Here is a 16,896-nt window from a genome sequence, read left to right on the forward strand (position 1 = left end):
CAAGAACACAAGTAATAACAACTGAAAAACAGTAGTACACTAATGGATGGATAAAATTTCCACTTCCTCTTTCCATATGTTGCTTGATATCTTTTGACATTTCAAAGAGGAAAAAATAAGTCCCACAAAAGGATACTACAAGAGAGTTGTGTTTTGGAGATAGCTATGAGGAGAGAAACTGCATTCTTTTTCAACAAGACAGACTGCTTCTTCCACCAGTGATCAGTAATTTCAGATTCCAAAGGACAGAGGAAGGAGAGAGGCAGTCACTGAAAACAGTTCCAATATTAACCCAATAGCTTCTATGTTTCCACCTGCAAGAGGCATAAGAATAATACTAATGTCCTATATGAAGTACTTGGCAGCTTAAAAATTACCCCAAATGCAATTCTATTTAGTCCCCATAAAATCCTGTTAGTTAAATATGATTCTTTACATTCAAAAATTCTGAGAATCAGACTAATTCAGTGGCTGTGTTAGGAAGAATACAACTTCAAATTTTTAGCTAACACAATAAAATGCTATTTGTTGTTTCCACGGAAAAGAAAAAAATGATGATGCTGCTCATTGAATGACTCTACTGATGGCTCTCCTCTAAGCATTGACTTAGGGCTCCAAACTCCTTTCACTTTAAGCTGCTATCTTCAGCATGTGTCCTCCAACATCACCAGGAACAGGAAAGAGAGCATGGGAAAGCTACACTGGATATTTAACTACCTTAGCCTGGAAGTGACACACATCACTTCTGCCCACATCTCTTTGGCCATAATAGTCATGTGGCCCCATCTGGAGACAAGATTATTTAAAAAAAAAAAAAAGTAGTCACTAGCTTGTTAGCTACTTCCCAGGAACAGTCCTACCCTATGTAAGGGGCAGAATTACTTACGCATCATAAGCTAATTGACTGCTAGAGATCATGTGACTGAATTTACATCAATGGGAATGTGATTGGCAGCGAAGAGGACTATGAGTTCTTTACATTATCTCACTCATCTTTATAGCTGGATGTAAGTAACTCTAAAATGGGGAAAAAACAAGATGGTGCAAAGTTTTATCAGTAGCTGGGTGGTAAAGAATCTGGTAACAGAAACTGAAAAGGATCCCTGTGATTAAATTGGTCCCAGGCAGAGAATCTGTTTTATACCATGGAAAAATAGTTGATTATCCTGTAGCCTGTGAGGGGAGCAGACCACCTGCCTCCTAAACTCATAGCTCTAGCAAAAGAGCTGTTGGAAAATACAACGTTGGTAATATGTGTTGGCTACATTTAGTGAGGTAGCCAAATGGAAAGAATGGCAAAGAAAGAAAGAAATGGAAATAATTGGCCACTTTGGAAGAAGAATTGGAATGCAGGGTATAGTAGTTTACTATTGTGGCTGCGACAAATTACCATAAATTTAGTGGGTTAAAGTGAATTTATTAACTTCTAGTTGTGGAGGTCAGAAGTCCAAAGTGGGCTTCACAAGGCTAAAATCAAGGTGTTGGCAGACCTGCATTCCTTTCTGACGGCTCTGGACAGAATCTGTTTTCTTGCCTTTTCCAGCTTCCAGAGGCTGGCCCACATTTCTTGGCTTGTGGCTCCATTCCATCTTCAAAGATGGCAATGGCCAATTGAGTCTTTTCCAATAAATCACTCCAATATTGATTCTTCTGCTTCCTTCTTTCATTTATAAGGATTGTTGTGATTAAATTAGCCCCATCTACAAAATCCAAGATAATATCCCTATTTTAAGGTATGCTGCTTAACAATCCTAATTCCATCCACAATCTTAATTCCCTTTTGCCATATTACTTAAGGTAGGCCCAGGTACTGGGGATTAGGCACTATGGGAGGCCAAGGCAGGAGGATCACTTGAGGCTAGGAGTTGGAGATCAGCCTGGGAAACATAGGGAGACCTCATCTCTAAAAATAAATAAATAAATAAAAATTACCCAGGTATGTGACACATGCCCGTAGTCCCAGCTACTTGGGAAGCTCTGGAAGGATCATGTGAGGCCAGGAATTGAAGGCCAGTCTGGGCAACATAGCAAGATCCTGTCTCTAAAAAAAAAAAAAAAAAAATTTAAACCTCAGAGCCTTGCAGAGATGGAACGATGAACTGCTTGCAACCTCCAAACAGAAAGAAATGGTTTTTAAAATCTTCAAGCAAAATCTCCCAATAAATTTTCTCAGTTAATTAAAGTGTCTGAAGATGAAGATCATGTTATGGGTGTCATGTCCAATAAATATCTCAGATGGATAAAGCAACTGAGGCAAAGGTCAAATTAAAGGTGGGACCTTCTCACTGAAGTATTATAATTCCTAGTTAGCCTCCAGTAAGTTCAGAGAGATGCACATGAAAGTGATAAAGGGAAAAACAGAGAAAACTTGAGAATTGTATCTTTAAAAGATTTAGGGGTATATTTACTGGCACATAAGTGGAACCAAATAGATGAAAGGCCCACTAGGTCTTTAATAAACATACACAGTATTGCCAAAGAAACCAAAAGCTCAACTAAGAAATCCTTTGACTATTAAAGAGTTAACATAACTCTTGTTTCCCAACCTTTCAGCACCAGGAAGGCTGAAAAGGCTGTGCTGACCCCAAGAAAGGCATATTCCCCCATGCGCATTTTAGATGTGGCCTAAGAAGAAAAGAAGGAAGTTTGCAGAGAGAAGGAAGTTTACAAAGACAAATGGACAAGAGAGTTTCTGCTAAAGGGTCTAATCAAGAAAATTCTCTCAAACCCAAGGTATGGAGCCTTACCAGTGTCTTACTAGTGGGGATATCCAAATTGCCATAAATAAATTACTGTTCTATATTTCACATTTTTCACCTTTTCAAATGGTTGTTAAATTTCTCTATTACACCATTATATGTTTTATAAGAGGGTGAGGAGCAACAGATAAATTTCCTTTTAAATCATAGGTCTTAGACCAATAAAATCCCCAACCAAATCAGATGGAAGGGTGCATGTACATCACTTCCAGATCCTACACTTTGAGCTGGATAGAGTGCCTGAATGACACTTGAGGGTCTCTCCTATGGAGGGGATTTGAGCATGGTCAATACATTGGAAAAGGGAGCAAAGAAATACTAAGTGACCATAAGTACAAATGGTGGCTGAGACAATTAGTTCTCATCGCAAATCCATAAATGCTCCTACATTTCCCAGATTCTTTTGCAGTTGAGCTGGGACCATGAGGCCACATGCTCACCAATGAAAATGTGAGCAAAAGTGATGAATAACTTCAAGACCAAGACAATTAATAATTGTTGCACCTCACCTTTCTCTCTCTTTCCCTGTTCTGGCAACTCTGAAAAATGTATGCTGATATGACAACATCAAAAGATGCAGGGATCAAGGATTCCTGAGCCACCAAATAGAGGAGAGATCCTATTAACACACACTACACTTTAAGAGAAAAATGAACTTTGTTTTGCTAATTCACTGAAATTTTATAGTTTTTTATAGCTTCATAGCCTAGGCTATCCCTTCTATTACAGACATGTTTATTTTGAAATACCTACTAGACATACTACTGGAGATGTCAAGAAATAGTTGAATACATGAATTTGGATCTCAAGGGAAAAGACCCAGCTGGAGATATCAATTTGGAAGTCATCATAATTTGTAAATGAAATTTAAGGCCATATAACTGGCTCTGATTAGGAAAAGGTATAGACAAGAAGAGGACATAGAATTATAGAATATTAGCTTTCTTCATCTTTCTAACATCTGAATATTATGTGATATATAATTTTTCCTGTTATCAATGTGACCCTATAACTTGTTCTTTGTTCATGTGTTCAACTCAGACCCTTGGCTCTCTAAGGGTACTGCCTGTGTCTGTGTCCCTCATCCCAATTCCTGGATGAGTAAAGGGATTTTTAAAATATAATAATGATGATAGTTTCTTGGGTTTTTTTTTTTTTTAAAAAAGCAGTCTTTCATATTTATTACCTAATTTAATCTATACAACAAACTTATTATAATGACAGTGAGGTTGGAGATGATGACAGTCATGATATAGTCTTGGAAGGTAAGCAGAAGACAGAGGAGCCTCTGGAAAGATTGGAAATCTTACGTACATCAAATTTAAGATGTCTTCCTCATGAGACAAACTTCAAGTTAGCATTATAGCTAAGGCTAAGATTGATATCCCATAAAATGCTGGGCAATGTGCAAAGTAGTTTATATATTTAATTTAATCCTCACATGAACTTTAGAGCATAGATATAAGTGGTTGGATTTCACAGGTTAGGACTAAATTTCCAAAAAATGAGAACTTCCCCTTGATTTTCAAACATCAGAAAGTTAAGGAGCCAGGGTCAAGTACGTGCCCCTGTCCAGAAGCTGAGGAGACCCCACAGAGTGCTGCCAACGCCCAGGTGAAGAAATTGAGGTCAACATCAGATTTTAAATATTTAAAGTGGATACAAAATTATTTCAGCAATGCAGACAATTAAGTGTGTTGTTGTGGGTGATGGTACTATCGGTAAGACATGTCTCCTGATATCCTATACAGCAAACAAATTTCCATCTGAATATGTACTGATTGTTTTTGACAGCTATGCAGTCACAGTTATGATTGGTGGAGAGGCATATACTCTTGGGATTTTTGTTACTGACAAAGGATCACTAATATGACAGATTATGACCACTGAGTTATCCATAAACAGATGTAATTCTAGTCTGTTTTTCAGTGGTCTCTCCATCCTGATTTGAAAATGTGAAAGAAAAATGGGTACCTGAGATAACTCACCATAGTCCAAAGACTCCTTTCTTGCTTGTTGGGATGCAAATTCATCCCAGAGGTGACCCTCTCTACTACTGAGAAACTTTCCAAGAACAAACAGAAGCCTATCACTCCAGAGAAGGCTGTCAAGTATGTGGAGTGTTCTGCACTCACATATATGGGCCTAAAGAAGGTATTTGACAAAGCAATATTGGCTGCCCTGGACCCTCCAGAACCAAAGAAGAGCCACAGATGTGTTCTGCTATGAACATCTCCCCAGAGCCCTTTCTGCACAGTGGGTGTCCACCTCATTAAAAGCAACATTTGAATTAAACTAAGGATTAAACATTAAAATTTTTTTTGCAATAATGAAAAAAGAAAAGGAAGCAAGGAAGCCAGGATTTGAATCCAAATATGTTTTATTTCAAAGCACATGTGTGCTTTCTGCTACAACACACTATAGTGGCTAAACTTGGGAACTTGGTTGACAAGTTCTCCTTTCTCCTACTGGTAAGAGAAAACTATGAAGGAACCATGAGCTGTCTTAAGACTTCCCCACAATAGATAACATGTGAGCCATACTGTCCCTAATTTGCTTGGTCTTTGCTCCATAGATGATGGGGTTAAGCATGGGGGGAACTAATACGTAGAGATTTGCCAGAAGGATATGGACATGGTGGGGGATATTCTTACCAAAGCAGTGGGTCAGGAAAGTAAAAAAGGATGGGATGAAGAAGAGGAGAATAACTCCAATGTGAGAACCACAGGTATTGAGAGCCTTGTGCCGGGCATCCTGGGAAGGAAGTCTAAACACAGCTTGGAGGATCAAAGTGTAGGAAACACCAATGAGTGCAACATCTACCAAAACTGAAGCCATTGGCACTGAGAAGCCATACCAAATATTGACAGTGATGTCAGCACAGGCCAGTCGGGCCACCCCAATGTGCTCACAGTATGAGTGGGGGATGATATTGGTCCTACAGTATGGAAGTCTCTTCAGTAAGAATATGATAGGAAAAATGGTCCCAATGCTCCGTCCCCAGATGGCCAGGGTCATTTTTGCAATTGCCATAGGAGTTAAGATGCCTGTGTATCTCAAGGGAGTACAAATGGCCACAAAGCGGTCAAATGCCATGGCCAGCAGGATTCCTGACTCAGCCACATGGATGAAAAACATCTGGGTAATGCAGGCATCAAAGGCTATCTCCCCAGCGTGGAACCAGAAGATAGCCAGGGCCTTGGGCACAGTGGTTGTGGACAGCAGGATGTCAGTGCCAGCCAGCATGGATAGGAAGACATACATGGGTCCGTGCAGGGTGCATTCACTGAGGACAACAAGAATGAGGGCTCCATTTCCCAAGACTGCAGTGATGTACATGAGGCAGAAGGGAATTGAAAGCCAGGTGTGGTATTGCTCAAGTCCTGGGATGCCAAGTAGGATGAACACAGTGGGATGAAAGGTGGTGAGATTAGCAGAAAACATGCCTGCTTTTGGAGTCTCTCTATGAAGACTAAAGAAAGTGAGAGTTAGTAGGCAGAGCCAGCTATAATTTCTACCAAAAGCTGAACATTAGATCATGGAATCAATCACTAATGACTTGATTGAGAGTATACAAGGTTATTCTTTCACTTAGCGCATTATCATTGCAAGCATAAATATAAACAAAGGTTTCTGATCACATCTCAGCAATGCCTAGAACCTATATATACCTCCCTGTTCTCACTTACTCCTCTTGCCTAGGCTTTAATCATCCTTCACCTGTTCTATTGCAATAGCTTCCTAAAACAATCTGATCTCTCCATCTGCCAGCTTCCCACCCTCAACCTCTTCAAATTAATCAGCTATATTGCAGTCTGGGTGGTGTGCCCAAAACAAAAGTCTTATTGTGTTTTCTTTTACAATCCTTATATAATTGACTTATAAATTCCAAACTTCTCAAGCATGCAAAGCCCTCCACAATCCTGTTACACTCTTCTCCAGCTTTAATCACTTTTAGGCACTCTAACAAAGTTAATAAGATTACCTGTACTATCTATTCTCCACAAAAACCCTGAGTTTTCAACTTTCATGACTTTTCTCAAGCTTTTATCCTAGCCTGGAAACATACTTTCCTACCTTTGGTGTTTGTTAAAATCCTACTGATCTTCCAATTCATAACTTAAATATTTATCATAAAGGAAGGCTTCCCCAGGTTTAATCCCAAGCTTATAACTTTCTGATTATTGATAAAAGGTAAGTTTTTCACATCTCAGAAATCTAGCCTGATCTGTTAAATTAAGCTATTCATACTTATTTTGCAAGAATTGAATTAAATATTTTCTGTAAACTGCCTAGCATAGTGCCTGGCAGAGGAACACTAAATAAATGCTAATTATTGCTATTGAATGGATCAGAACAACTTAATAGACATCTCAGAAACTAATAAAAATATATTTTAAATTTAAAATGTGATAAAGTAGCATTTCAATTTAGTAAGGAAAGGAAGGCTTATTCAATTAACAGTATTGGGATATTGGACTATGTTATTTTTATAAGAGAATAAAATTAATTCCCACCTCACTCAGTAAACAAATACAAATTCAGATAAATTAAAGATGTGTATTTAAAAATAAAATTATAAAAATATTTTAAAATTTAAATATTGAAAAATTTAAACCCTCAGGAGAAAACATGGGTTTCCCATACTTTGGGGGTTGGAAAGATGCTTTGAGTAGGACAAGAAAATCAAATTTCATAGAAAGTAGCAATTAAATGATGGAATTATGTAAAAATGTAGTCAAGGATAAACAATAATTCTAGGAGAAAAAATTATAAAACACATAATAGACAAAAGGTTAATATACTTAAATACTAAAAGTTGGTACAAGTGAAAAAGGAAAAATTAGAAAATATGCCAAGAATCAAAATAGGCAATTCACACTACAAGGAAAACAGATGGCTAATATACATATGAATAGATGCTGAACCTTACAAATTTTAAAGAAATGAAAATCAGCATCATATTGAAAAATCACAGTTCTCCTATCAGATTGGAAAACAGTTAGTCCCCAGTGCTGGTGGCAGGTAACTTAGTATAGCCATTTTAGAAAGTAATTTGACAATAGCTATTAAGAATTTTAATCCAATAATTTCACTTTGGGCACCTACCTGCTAAAATTACAGCATGAGAACATATAGATAACTCTATAAGGATATTCATTGCTACACAGGTGCAATAGCAAAAGAAATTGTTATAATTTCCATATCCATCAATAGGACAATAAATTAACTATGGTACATATTATAATGGAATGTTCTGCTCCCTTTAAAATAAAAAAGTATTAACCATAGCACATATTTAAATTCTAAAAAAGCAAATTAAAGATTAAAATGTATAAGGTAATTCCTTTTTCTGTCTGTGTATCAGATCACTTTACAAGTAACAGAAAATCCAACTCCATTTTGGCTTGAGCACAAAGGGAATGTCTTTGTCCTGTAACTAAGAAATATGTTTCTAGTTTCAGGTTTACCTAAATATTTGAAATATAATCAGGGCCTCCCTTTCTTTATAACTGTCTCAGACATCCAGGTGTTGACTCTCCTAGGACCAGAATTAAGGCGAGATGAGTGTGGCACTTACCTCAGGTGCAAAATTTAAGTGGATACCAAAAAGCATAGTAATCAAGATAAATAATATTTTAATGAAATGCTTTTCTAAAATAAAAATTAATGTAAAAAATCCATGATGAACAAAATATCAAAATAGTAAATAAAGATAGGATCTGACAATGGTATACCCCCGAACCACTATTTGGAGCCTCAGGCAAAAAGAAAAATGGGAACCCCTATATAGGTTTTCATGTATTTTTAATGGCTAAATTTTTCCACAATTTTATTTTGAAAATATTACTGATGAGTTTCTTCCATTTAAGCTAGTAAAATTATAATAATTCTAATTTTATATAAATAAAATATTTAAACTTACTCCAGTGCTGTGAGTTTTAATATACCTACTTTCTAATATTTCAGTATTTGTAAATTACTTTAATATTCCAAAAAAAATCTAATCCTCGTCCCAGCCCTACATAGCAGAAATGTGTGCAGCAGTTCAAAATGTCAACACGTACATATTAGATTGTGTGTATTTATGCTACACTATCCAGAGGACTGGAGGAGATCTTGTCTGAATCAACAGTTTATTGGGTTTATGCCAGGAAAACATAAAAATCTCAAGAACCAAACATCTATTCCCTGCCAGGAAACTTACCCCATTGAAGAGAAATTTCTTCCCCAATATGGGAAAGAAGCTGCCAGATACAGACTCTAGAGTGAAATGGGACAATATTTGTACCTCATCCTCAGGAATCCCTTGGGTGAGGAGACAACTTCTACCCCACTAGGTCTTTAAGTAGTGTCTGGTTTAATTAGACAGAAGCAGACCCAAGCAGAACCAGTCTCCAGAGGTCAGGAACCAGAGAGGGTAGGTAATCTAATTATTCTCCCTACAGCACTCTGTACAAACTGGATCTGCTAATGACTCCATGTCTCTGACTAACATATGAACACAGAATGGAGTAGAGTTGATGGTAGTTAATATGAAGAATATTAAAATACAGCCGATATAGCTATACTAGACCTCAATATATATATTATAGAAACATGTGGAGAGAGAAAAGAAATAGCAGATCAGGAGTGAAGTGTGGTGTTTCTGTATGTGTGTGTGTGTGTGTGTGTGTGTGCGCTTAAGTGATTTTCAATCATAAAATTAGGTAATATTTAAAAATGAAGGGTCAGAGGTCAACCACGTCGCCATTTCAATCCATAAATATGAATGTGGTTACCCTATGCAAATGCTAGATATTAGAACTATAATTATAAGTAAAATATAGTCTCTGCCCTCACAGAACTCAAGTTCTGGTGGTTTCATAAATAGAGTAATTAATATTCAGTTGAGACAATAATTGTCACTGCTGTAGAGACTCAGAGGATATGGTGATTACCTCTTACTTGAGGAGATGGGTGAAGACTTCAAAGAGGAATTGACATAAGTTCTCTACCATTTGCCAGATCTATGACCTTAATCATTTATCTTCTCTGAGCCTTGGGTAGCCCTGCATACTAAACAGAGGCAATAACAGCACTTTCTCATGAGCTTGTATGAGGATTAAATGAGATAATGCAGCAGAGCACTTAACATGGTTTCTGGCATAGAGGAATCTCTTAGTAAACATTAGCTGCTTTGTAACTATTATTATCATTAATAGTACTATCTTATATATTAATGTATTATTATATAGTGCTGTGTTTTGAGATAGTGATAGAAAAGTAAGTGAGGACTAGATTATTAAATTAATGCTTAGCTTAGAATTTACTCTGTAGTCCTGTGGTTTCCAACTGTAGCTAACAGAACACTAGGTTATTTTAGAGGTGTAGACTGGTATGCCATCAAAAAAAATTATATGAACAGGAATACAGATATCTATGGTCACAGAAATGTGAGAAAAAAACACTCTATAAGTAATGAAAAAATTCTCCCAAGTATTTGACAGAAAGTTGCTTGATCAGCTCCGTCTTTTAGAATGCTTAACTTAGAGTCACTTTATAGTTTAGGTTAAAGTGGAAAAGATTGCAAACATTGAAATCAGTTAGAAAATTAACGCAATATCTGAGGTGAAAGATGGAAAGGTCGTAAGTAATTGGTAAAGGCAGTGTTAAGATGAAGACTAGCAATATTAATAACTTGGCATTAATAAAATATTTTTCAGATACTGTGATAAGGATTATGTTAAATGCTACATACACAGTTTATTTCGTTAAACCTTCTCAACAACTCTATGAAGGTACTTTCTAAAGTATCCATTTTAGAGATGGAAAAATTGAGGTTTAAAAATGTTAAATGAATTTCACAAGTACACATAGCTAGAAAACAGTGAGCACAGGACTTGTATCCTGATATGACTCCAAATACCATCCACATACCTATCTAATGATACAATCACTATGTGTACCAACCAATAACTTACTGAGGAGTAGGTCTAAGAGGAAGAAATTAAGAAAGACTCCAGGGTCTCCAGCTCAGTGAAGTTGATAGGATCATCATAATCTCTTACCGAGAAAAGGAACACAGGAGGAAAAGTTGGCTTGAGTGGGAGTTCTATATCCTAGAGGAGATAACCAGTCAATAGGTAGATTTAGGCAGCCAGGACCGCGCCCGAGCGGCCTGTGGGCGGCCCTGCGGCCCCGGCCCGCGGCGCTGAGGCAGCCCGGAGCGACCGGCAGCGGCGGCAGCATGCGGGACCGAACCAATAGCGCGCCGAGCCGGGCGCGGAGGCGGGAGCGGGCGCGGCGGAGGCGGGGCCCGCGCCGGTCCACCCGCCCGCCGGGGGAGCCGCCGGCAGTGGCCGAGGAGGCGGCGCGGCGGACGGCGGCCCGAGAGCAGCGGGACGGCGCCGCGACCGCCCGGCCGGCCCCGTGGAGCGCCTGCCGCCGCCGCCGCCGCGCGCGCGGAGCGAGATGTGGGACATGTGGATTTGGGATATGAATTCATTTGAAAAACCACTTTGGGGGTATGAACGTGATTTCTGATGAAACTAGATTGGAATAATTTTCACGATCTTTGTATATTTATATGTATATATTTTAAAATTTTGCATTTGACTTAAAGTGCCACGAGAAAATTTGCATATTGCAAGGTAGTCCTAGCCACCTGCTTGATTTGGGTACTCTCGGATGTGTTCCTGCTGCTTTACCTCAGTGAATGCAACCAACGTGATGAAAAAAAGGAGAGAGGACTTCCTGCTGGGGATGTTCTAGAGCCAGTACAAAAGCCTCATGAAAGGTCCTGGAGAAATGGGGAAACCAGTCGTCATTCCTAAAGAGGATCAAGAAAAGATGAAAGAGATATTTAAAATCAATCAGTTCAATTTAATGGAGAGTGAGATGATTGCCCTCAACAGATCTTTGCCAGACTTTAGGTTAGAAGGGTGTAAAACAAAGGTGTATCCAGATAATCTTCCTACAAGTGTGGTGATTGTTTTCCACAATGAGGCTTGGAGCACACTTCTGCGAACTGTCCATAGTGTCATTAATCGCTCTCCAGGACACATGATAGAAGAAATTGTTTTAGTGGATGATGCCAGTAAAAGAGACTTTTTGAAAAGACCTCTAGAGAGTTATGTGAAAAAACTGAAAGTACCAGTTAATGTAATTCGAATGGAACAACGTTCTGGGTTGATCAGAGCTAGATTAAAAGGAGCTGCTGTGTCTAAAGGCCAAGTGATTACCTTCCTGGATGCTCATTGTGACTGCACAGTAGGGTGGCTGGAGCCTCTCTTAGCCAGGATCAAACGTGACAGGAGAACGGTGCTATGTCCTATCATTGATGTGATCAGTGATGATACTTTTGGGTGCATGGCAGGCTCTTATATGACCTATGGTGGATTCAACTGGAAGCTCAATTTTCGCTGGTATCCTGTTCCCCAAAGAGAAATGGACAGAAGGGAAGGTGATCAAACTCTTCCTGTCAGAACATCTACAATGGCAGGAGGCCTTTTTTCTATAGACAGAGATTACTTTCAGGAAATTGGAACATATGATGCTGGAATGGATATTTGGGGAGGAGAAAACTTAGAAATTTCTTTTAGGATTTGGCAGTGTGGAGGAACTTTGGAAATTGTTACATGCTTACACGTCGGACATGTGTTTCGGAAAGCTACACCTTACACGTTTCTGGGAGGCACAGAGCAGATTATCAATAAAAATAACAGACGACTTGCAGAAGTGTGGATGGATGAATTCAAGAATTTCTTCTATATAATTTCTCCAGGTGTTATAAAGGTAGATTATGCAGATATATCATCGAGACTTGGTCTAAGACAGAAACTACAATGCAAACCTTTCTCTTGGTACCTAGAGAATATTTATCATGATTCTCAAATTCCACATCACTATTTCTCATTGGGAGAGATAGGAAATGTGGAAACAAATCAATGTCTAGATAACATGGCTAGAAAAGAGAATGAAAAAGTTGGAATTTTTAATTGTCACGGCATGGGAGGAAATCAGGTTTTCTCTTACACTGCAAACAAAGAAATTAGAACAGATGACCTTTGCTTGGATGTTTCCAAACTTAATGGCCCAATCACAATGATCAACTGCCACCATCTAAAAGGCAACCAGCTTTGGGAGTATGACCCCATGAAATTAACCCTGCAGCATGTGAACAGTAATCAGTGCCTGGATAAAGCCACAGAAGAGGATAGCCAGGTGCCCAGCATTAGAGACTGCAATGGAAGCCAGTCCCAGCAGTGGCTTCTTCAAAATGTCACCCTTCCAGACATATTCTAAGACCAAATTTACAAAGAAAGAAAAAATAAGGATTGACTGGGCTACCTCAGCATACATTTCTGCCACATTCTTAAATAGCAAAAAAGGAAAAGTGCTTTCCTCCTCTGCAGGATTTAAGGTTTATCAGCCATTAAAACTTAGACTCCTCTAGCTTTTCAGTAGCTGTGAACCAGCCTTCCTGTCCATGGACGTGAAACTGCATAGTAGTGAGACTGTGCACACTGATGTTTACAAGATAGAAAGAGTCTTTCATCAAGAATCATGGTAAAGAATATTTAGACAATGAAATAATCAACAAGATGTGCTTTCCTGAGAGCTGCATCTCTTATGGTTTGCTTGCACATCAGTAATTTCTACTGAATGTGCTGTCATAATGAAGAGATTTCCAAGATTTCTTTTCCTGATTAGAACTGGTAGCCAGTGTATTAAATATTGATTTAAAAATAAATGAAAAGAACTGGAACCAGATTCAGAATCATGAAAACATTTTTACAACAATAAAAAACTATATTAAACAGGGTTTAAAGAAAATTAAAACAGAACTATGAGAAGTACAATTTGTTATAGTATAATATCAAATTTCTATATAGATTTTATACCTCAGTGGGGAAAAATAACTGATTCCAATGACATTCATTTTATTTTCATCTGTGATAGTCATGGATGCTTTTATTTTCCTTGAGGTGCTGAAATTGAGCTGGGAAAAAAGGCTCTTTGAACATAGTTTTAATTTCTTTCTACAATTTTTTTATTTGGTTATTTGGTTTGAGGGCTGTTGGAATTGTAATTTTTAATTGCCTTCTAAAAAAATGGAGATTTAACATAATGTCTGGGCTCAACTGAATGCATTAGATATCTTAGTTGCTCTTGGGTCAACTGGCTTATAGACTTTCTCAAACACACGTACACACACAAATTTCTTACCAGATTTCCAACTTCTTAACTTGATTCAACTGATTATGCTTAATACCCAAGATTCATACTACTGTACTACAGATTTATTTTCACAGCAATAAATCTTCAGTTCTTTGTTTATGATTCCACTTAAAAAAAATAGGTAGATTTATGTGTCTAAAACTCAAAAGAGAGTTCTAGGCTAGAGAGAGAGATGTGGAACTCATTAATGTAGGTGGTGGTTGAGGAAATGAGTATACATGACCTTTTTTATTTTTATTTTTTTTTTGTGTGTGTGTTTAGTGTGTTTCAGCATATTATGGGAGTATGAATGTTTAGGTTACATATATTGCCCTTACCTGTCCCTGCCCCCCACCCAGAGTCAGAGCTTCAAGTGTGTCCATCTCCCAGACAGTGCTCATCGCACTCATTATGTATCCCCTTCTCCCCCCTCCCATCTGCCTGACACCCGATGAATGTTGTTCCTATATGTGCACTTAGGTGTTGATCAGTTAAAACCAATTTGATGGTGAGTACAGGTGGTGCTTATTTTTCCATTCTTGGGATACTTCACTTAGTAGAATGGATTCCAGCTCTATCCAGGAAAATACAAGAGGTGCTATATCCTCGGGGGGGGGGGGGATGGGAAATATACACAACCTAAACTTTTGTACCCCCATAATATGCTGAAATAAAAAAAGAGGTGCTATATCACCATTGTTTCTTATAGCTGAATAGTAGTCCATGGTACATATATACCACATTTTATTAATCCACTCATGTATTCATGGGCACTTGGGCTGTTTCCACATCTTTGCAGTTGTGAATTGTGCTGCTATAAACATTCAAACATTCAAGTGCAGATGTCTTTTTTATAGAATGTCTTTTGTTCTTTTGTGTAGATGCTCAGTAATGGGATTGCTGGATCAAATGGTAGATCTACTTGTATCTCATTAAGGTATCTCCATATTGCTTTCCACAGAGGTTGCACTAGTTTGCAGTCCCACCAGCAGTGTATGAGTGTTCCTATCTCTCCACATCCACGCCAACGTTTGTTGTTTTGGGACTTTTTGATAAAAGCCATTCTTACTGGAGTTAAATGATATCTCGTTGTGGTTTTGATTTGCATTTCCCTGATGATTGGAGATGTTGAATGTTTTTTCATATGTTTGTTGGCCATTATTTTATCTTCTTTTGAAAATTCTCTGTTCTTGTTCTTTGCCCTCTTTTTAATGGACTTGTTTAATTTTTTTCTTGCTGATTTTCCTGATTTCTAAATAGATTCTAGTTATCAGCCCTTTATCGGATGTGTAGCATGTGAAAATTTTCTCCCATTCTGTAGGTTGTCTGTTTGCTCTCATGACAGTTTCTTTGGCTGTGCAGAAGCTTTTTAATTTGATCAGCTCCCATTTATTTCTTTTTGTTGTTGCTGTGATTGCCTTTGGGGTCTTCCTCACAAATTCTTTGCCTAGGCCAATGTCTATAAGAGTTTTTCTAATATTTTCTTCTAGAATTATAATAGTTTCACACCTTAGGTTTAAGTTTGTTATCCACCATGAGTTGATTTTTGTGAAAGGTGAAAGGTATGGATCCTGTTTCAGTCTTCTACATGTGGCTATCCAGTTTTCCCAGCACCATTTATTGAATAAGGATTCTTTTCCCCTGTGTATGTTTTTGTTTGCTTTGTCAAAGATTAGATGGCTATATGAGGATGGTTTTATATCTGGGTTCTCAGTTCTGTTCCATTGGTCTATGTCTCTGTTCTTGTGCCAGCACCAAGCAGTTTTAATTACTATAGCCTTGTAGTATAATTTGAAGTCTGGTAAATTGATGCCTCCCATTTTCTTCTTATTGCCTAGGATTGCTTTTTCTATACAGGGTCTTCTCTGGTTCCATACGAAGCATAAAATTATTTTGTCTATATCTATGAAAAATGATGTTGGTATTTTAATAGGGATTGCATTGAATCTGTAGATCACTTTGGGTAGTATAGACATTTTAACAATGTTGATTCTGCCGACCATGAGCATGGTATGGTTTTCCACCTGTTTACATCCTCTGCTATTTCCTTCCTCATATGATCTTTTTTAGAAAAGCATAAAATAATGAGTGTGAGTACTGTGAACCCCAAGAGAGTACTCGAATTCTGCTAAATTGGCCATGAGCAATGTGCTATAATTCCTAATACTAGGGCTGTTCAAAGCCAGGTAGAAGAGAGAATCAAGAGTACCCTGCTTTCTTCTACTTTGTCTATTCCCTGGTCTCTGAGTTACAGCAAAGATATGATAGGTAAGTACTGCAGATCAGCAGCTGATCTGTCTCCATGATGCCAAACTGCCTTCATGAGAAGCTGGTTTACTAATCATTGGTTTTGTGGACAAATTTAGCTGGTCATTTCAGTGTATCATAGAGATGCATGTTCTGACTTCAGGGAGGTAATCGTGCTCATTTTTCAAACATTTATTATGTGCCAGGCATTTTGTAATGCACGGAGGGTATAAATATTAATGATATTCTTCTGATTTCAAGGTGTTTACAATAAATTGTGGGTATAAATAAATGAACAACTCATTACATTACAATTTATTGTACATATTTGGAGATTTGTACAAGATCCACCAGATACATGAAGATAGGACCCTTGGCTTTCCTGGAGAAATTAGGAAAGACTTCTCAGGAAAGGCAGTTCTTGAATTGAAATTTGAAGAAGGAGGAGTTTTCCAGATGGGTGAAGGGCTTGTATGGCTGTTTTTCAAACACCTGCTGTTGTAGAAGTGGATGAAGAGTTACTTGGTTCTGTACAAAGAATCAATGCACATTTTGAGATTTTAAAAAAACAGAATCCCTTCAAATGTTAAACATACAATTACTTTTTATTCATTTGTTTATAACCTCATTTCATGTAGGGCATTCAGCTCCCTGTGCTTCTTGAGTACATCTAGTCTACTGAGTATAT

At 37.9% G+C, this 16,896-nt stretch overlaps 2 protein-coding genes, 1 long non-coding RNA gene and 1 pseudogene across 3 annotated transcripts; 2 read left to right on the plus strand and 2 right to left on the minus strand.

The window, feature by feature from the left end:
* Positions 1 to 295: 295 nt before the first annotated feature.
* Positions 296 to 10,970, minus strand: LOC123641625. The gene is made up of 3 exons (XR_006736322.1): positions 10,811 to 10,970; positions 1,933 to 2,041; positions 296 to 314 (listed from the first exon to the last, which is right to left on the minus strand). It is a non-coding gene; the product is annotated as an uncharacterized LOC123641625 (long non-coding RNA).
* Positions 4,438 to 4,988, plus strand: LOC123641624 (annotated as a pseudogene).
* On the minus strand, positions 5,199 to 6,203 carry LOC123641622 (olfactory receptor 52B2-like). The gene has a single exon (XM_045556503.1). It carries the CDS (start codon positions 6,201 to 6,203, stop codon positions 5,265 to 5,267), a length of 939 nt encoding a protein of 312 aa, XP_045412459.1. The 3' UTR covers positions 5,199 to 5,264.
* A 224-nt stretch (positions 10,971 to 11,194) lies between the features above and the next one.
* On the plus strand, positions 11,195 to 13,544 carry LOC123641626 (polypeptide N-acetylgalactosaminyltransferase 1-like). Its single transcript, XM_045556505.1, has one exon. It carries the CDS (start codon positions 11,532 to 11,534, stop codon positions 13,044 to 13,046), a length of 1,515 nt encoding a protein of 504 aa, XP_045412461.1. The 5' UTR covers positions 11,195 to 11,531; the 3' UTR covers positions 13,047 to 13,544.
* Positions 13,545 to 16,896: the final 3,352 nt, after the last annotated feature.

This window comes from Lemur catta, chromosome 7, assembly GCF_020740605.2.
Source record: "Lemur catta isolate mLemCat1 chromosome 7, mLemCat1.pri, whole genome shotgun sequence".
Taxonomy (NCBI): Eukaryota; Metazoa; Chordata; class Mammalia; order Primates; family Lemuridae; genus Lemur; species Lemur catta.

What these genes read in the sequence shown, in the direction of transcription:
- LOC123641622 (XM_045556503.1), bottom strand. Translation starts at nt 6,203, where the DNA reads ATGTTTTCTGCTAATCTCACCACCTTTCATCCCACTGTGTTCATCCTA.
- LOC123641626 (XM_045556505.1), top strand. Translation starts at nt 11,532, where the DNA reads ATGAAAGGTCCTGGAGAAATGGGGAAACCAGTCGTCATTCCTAAAGAG.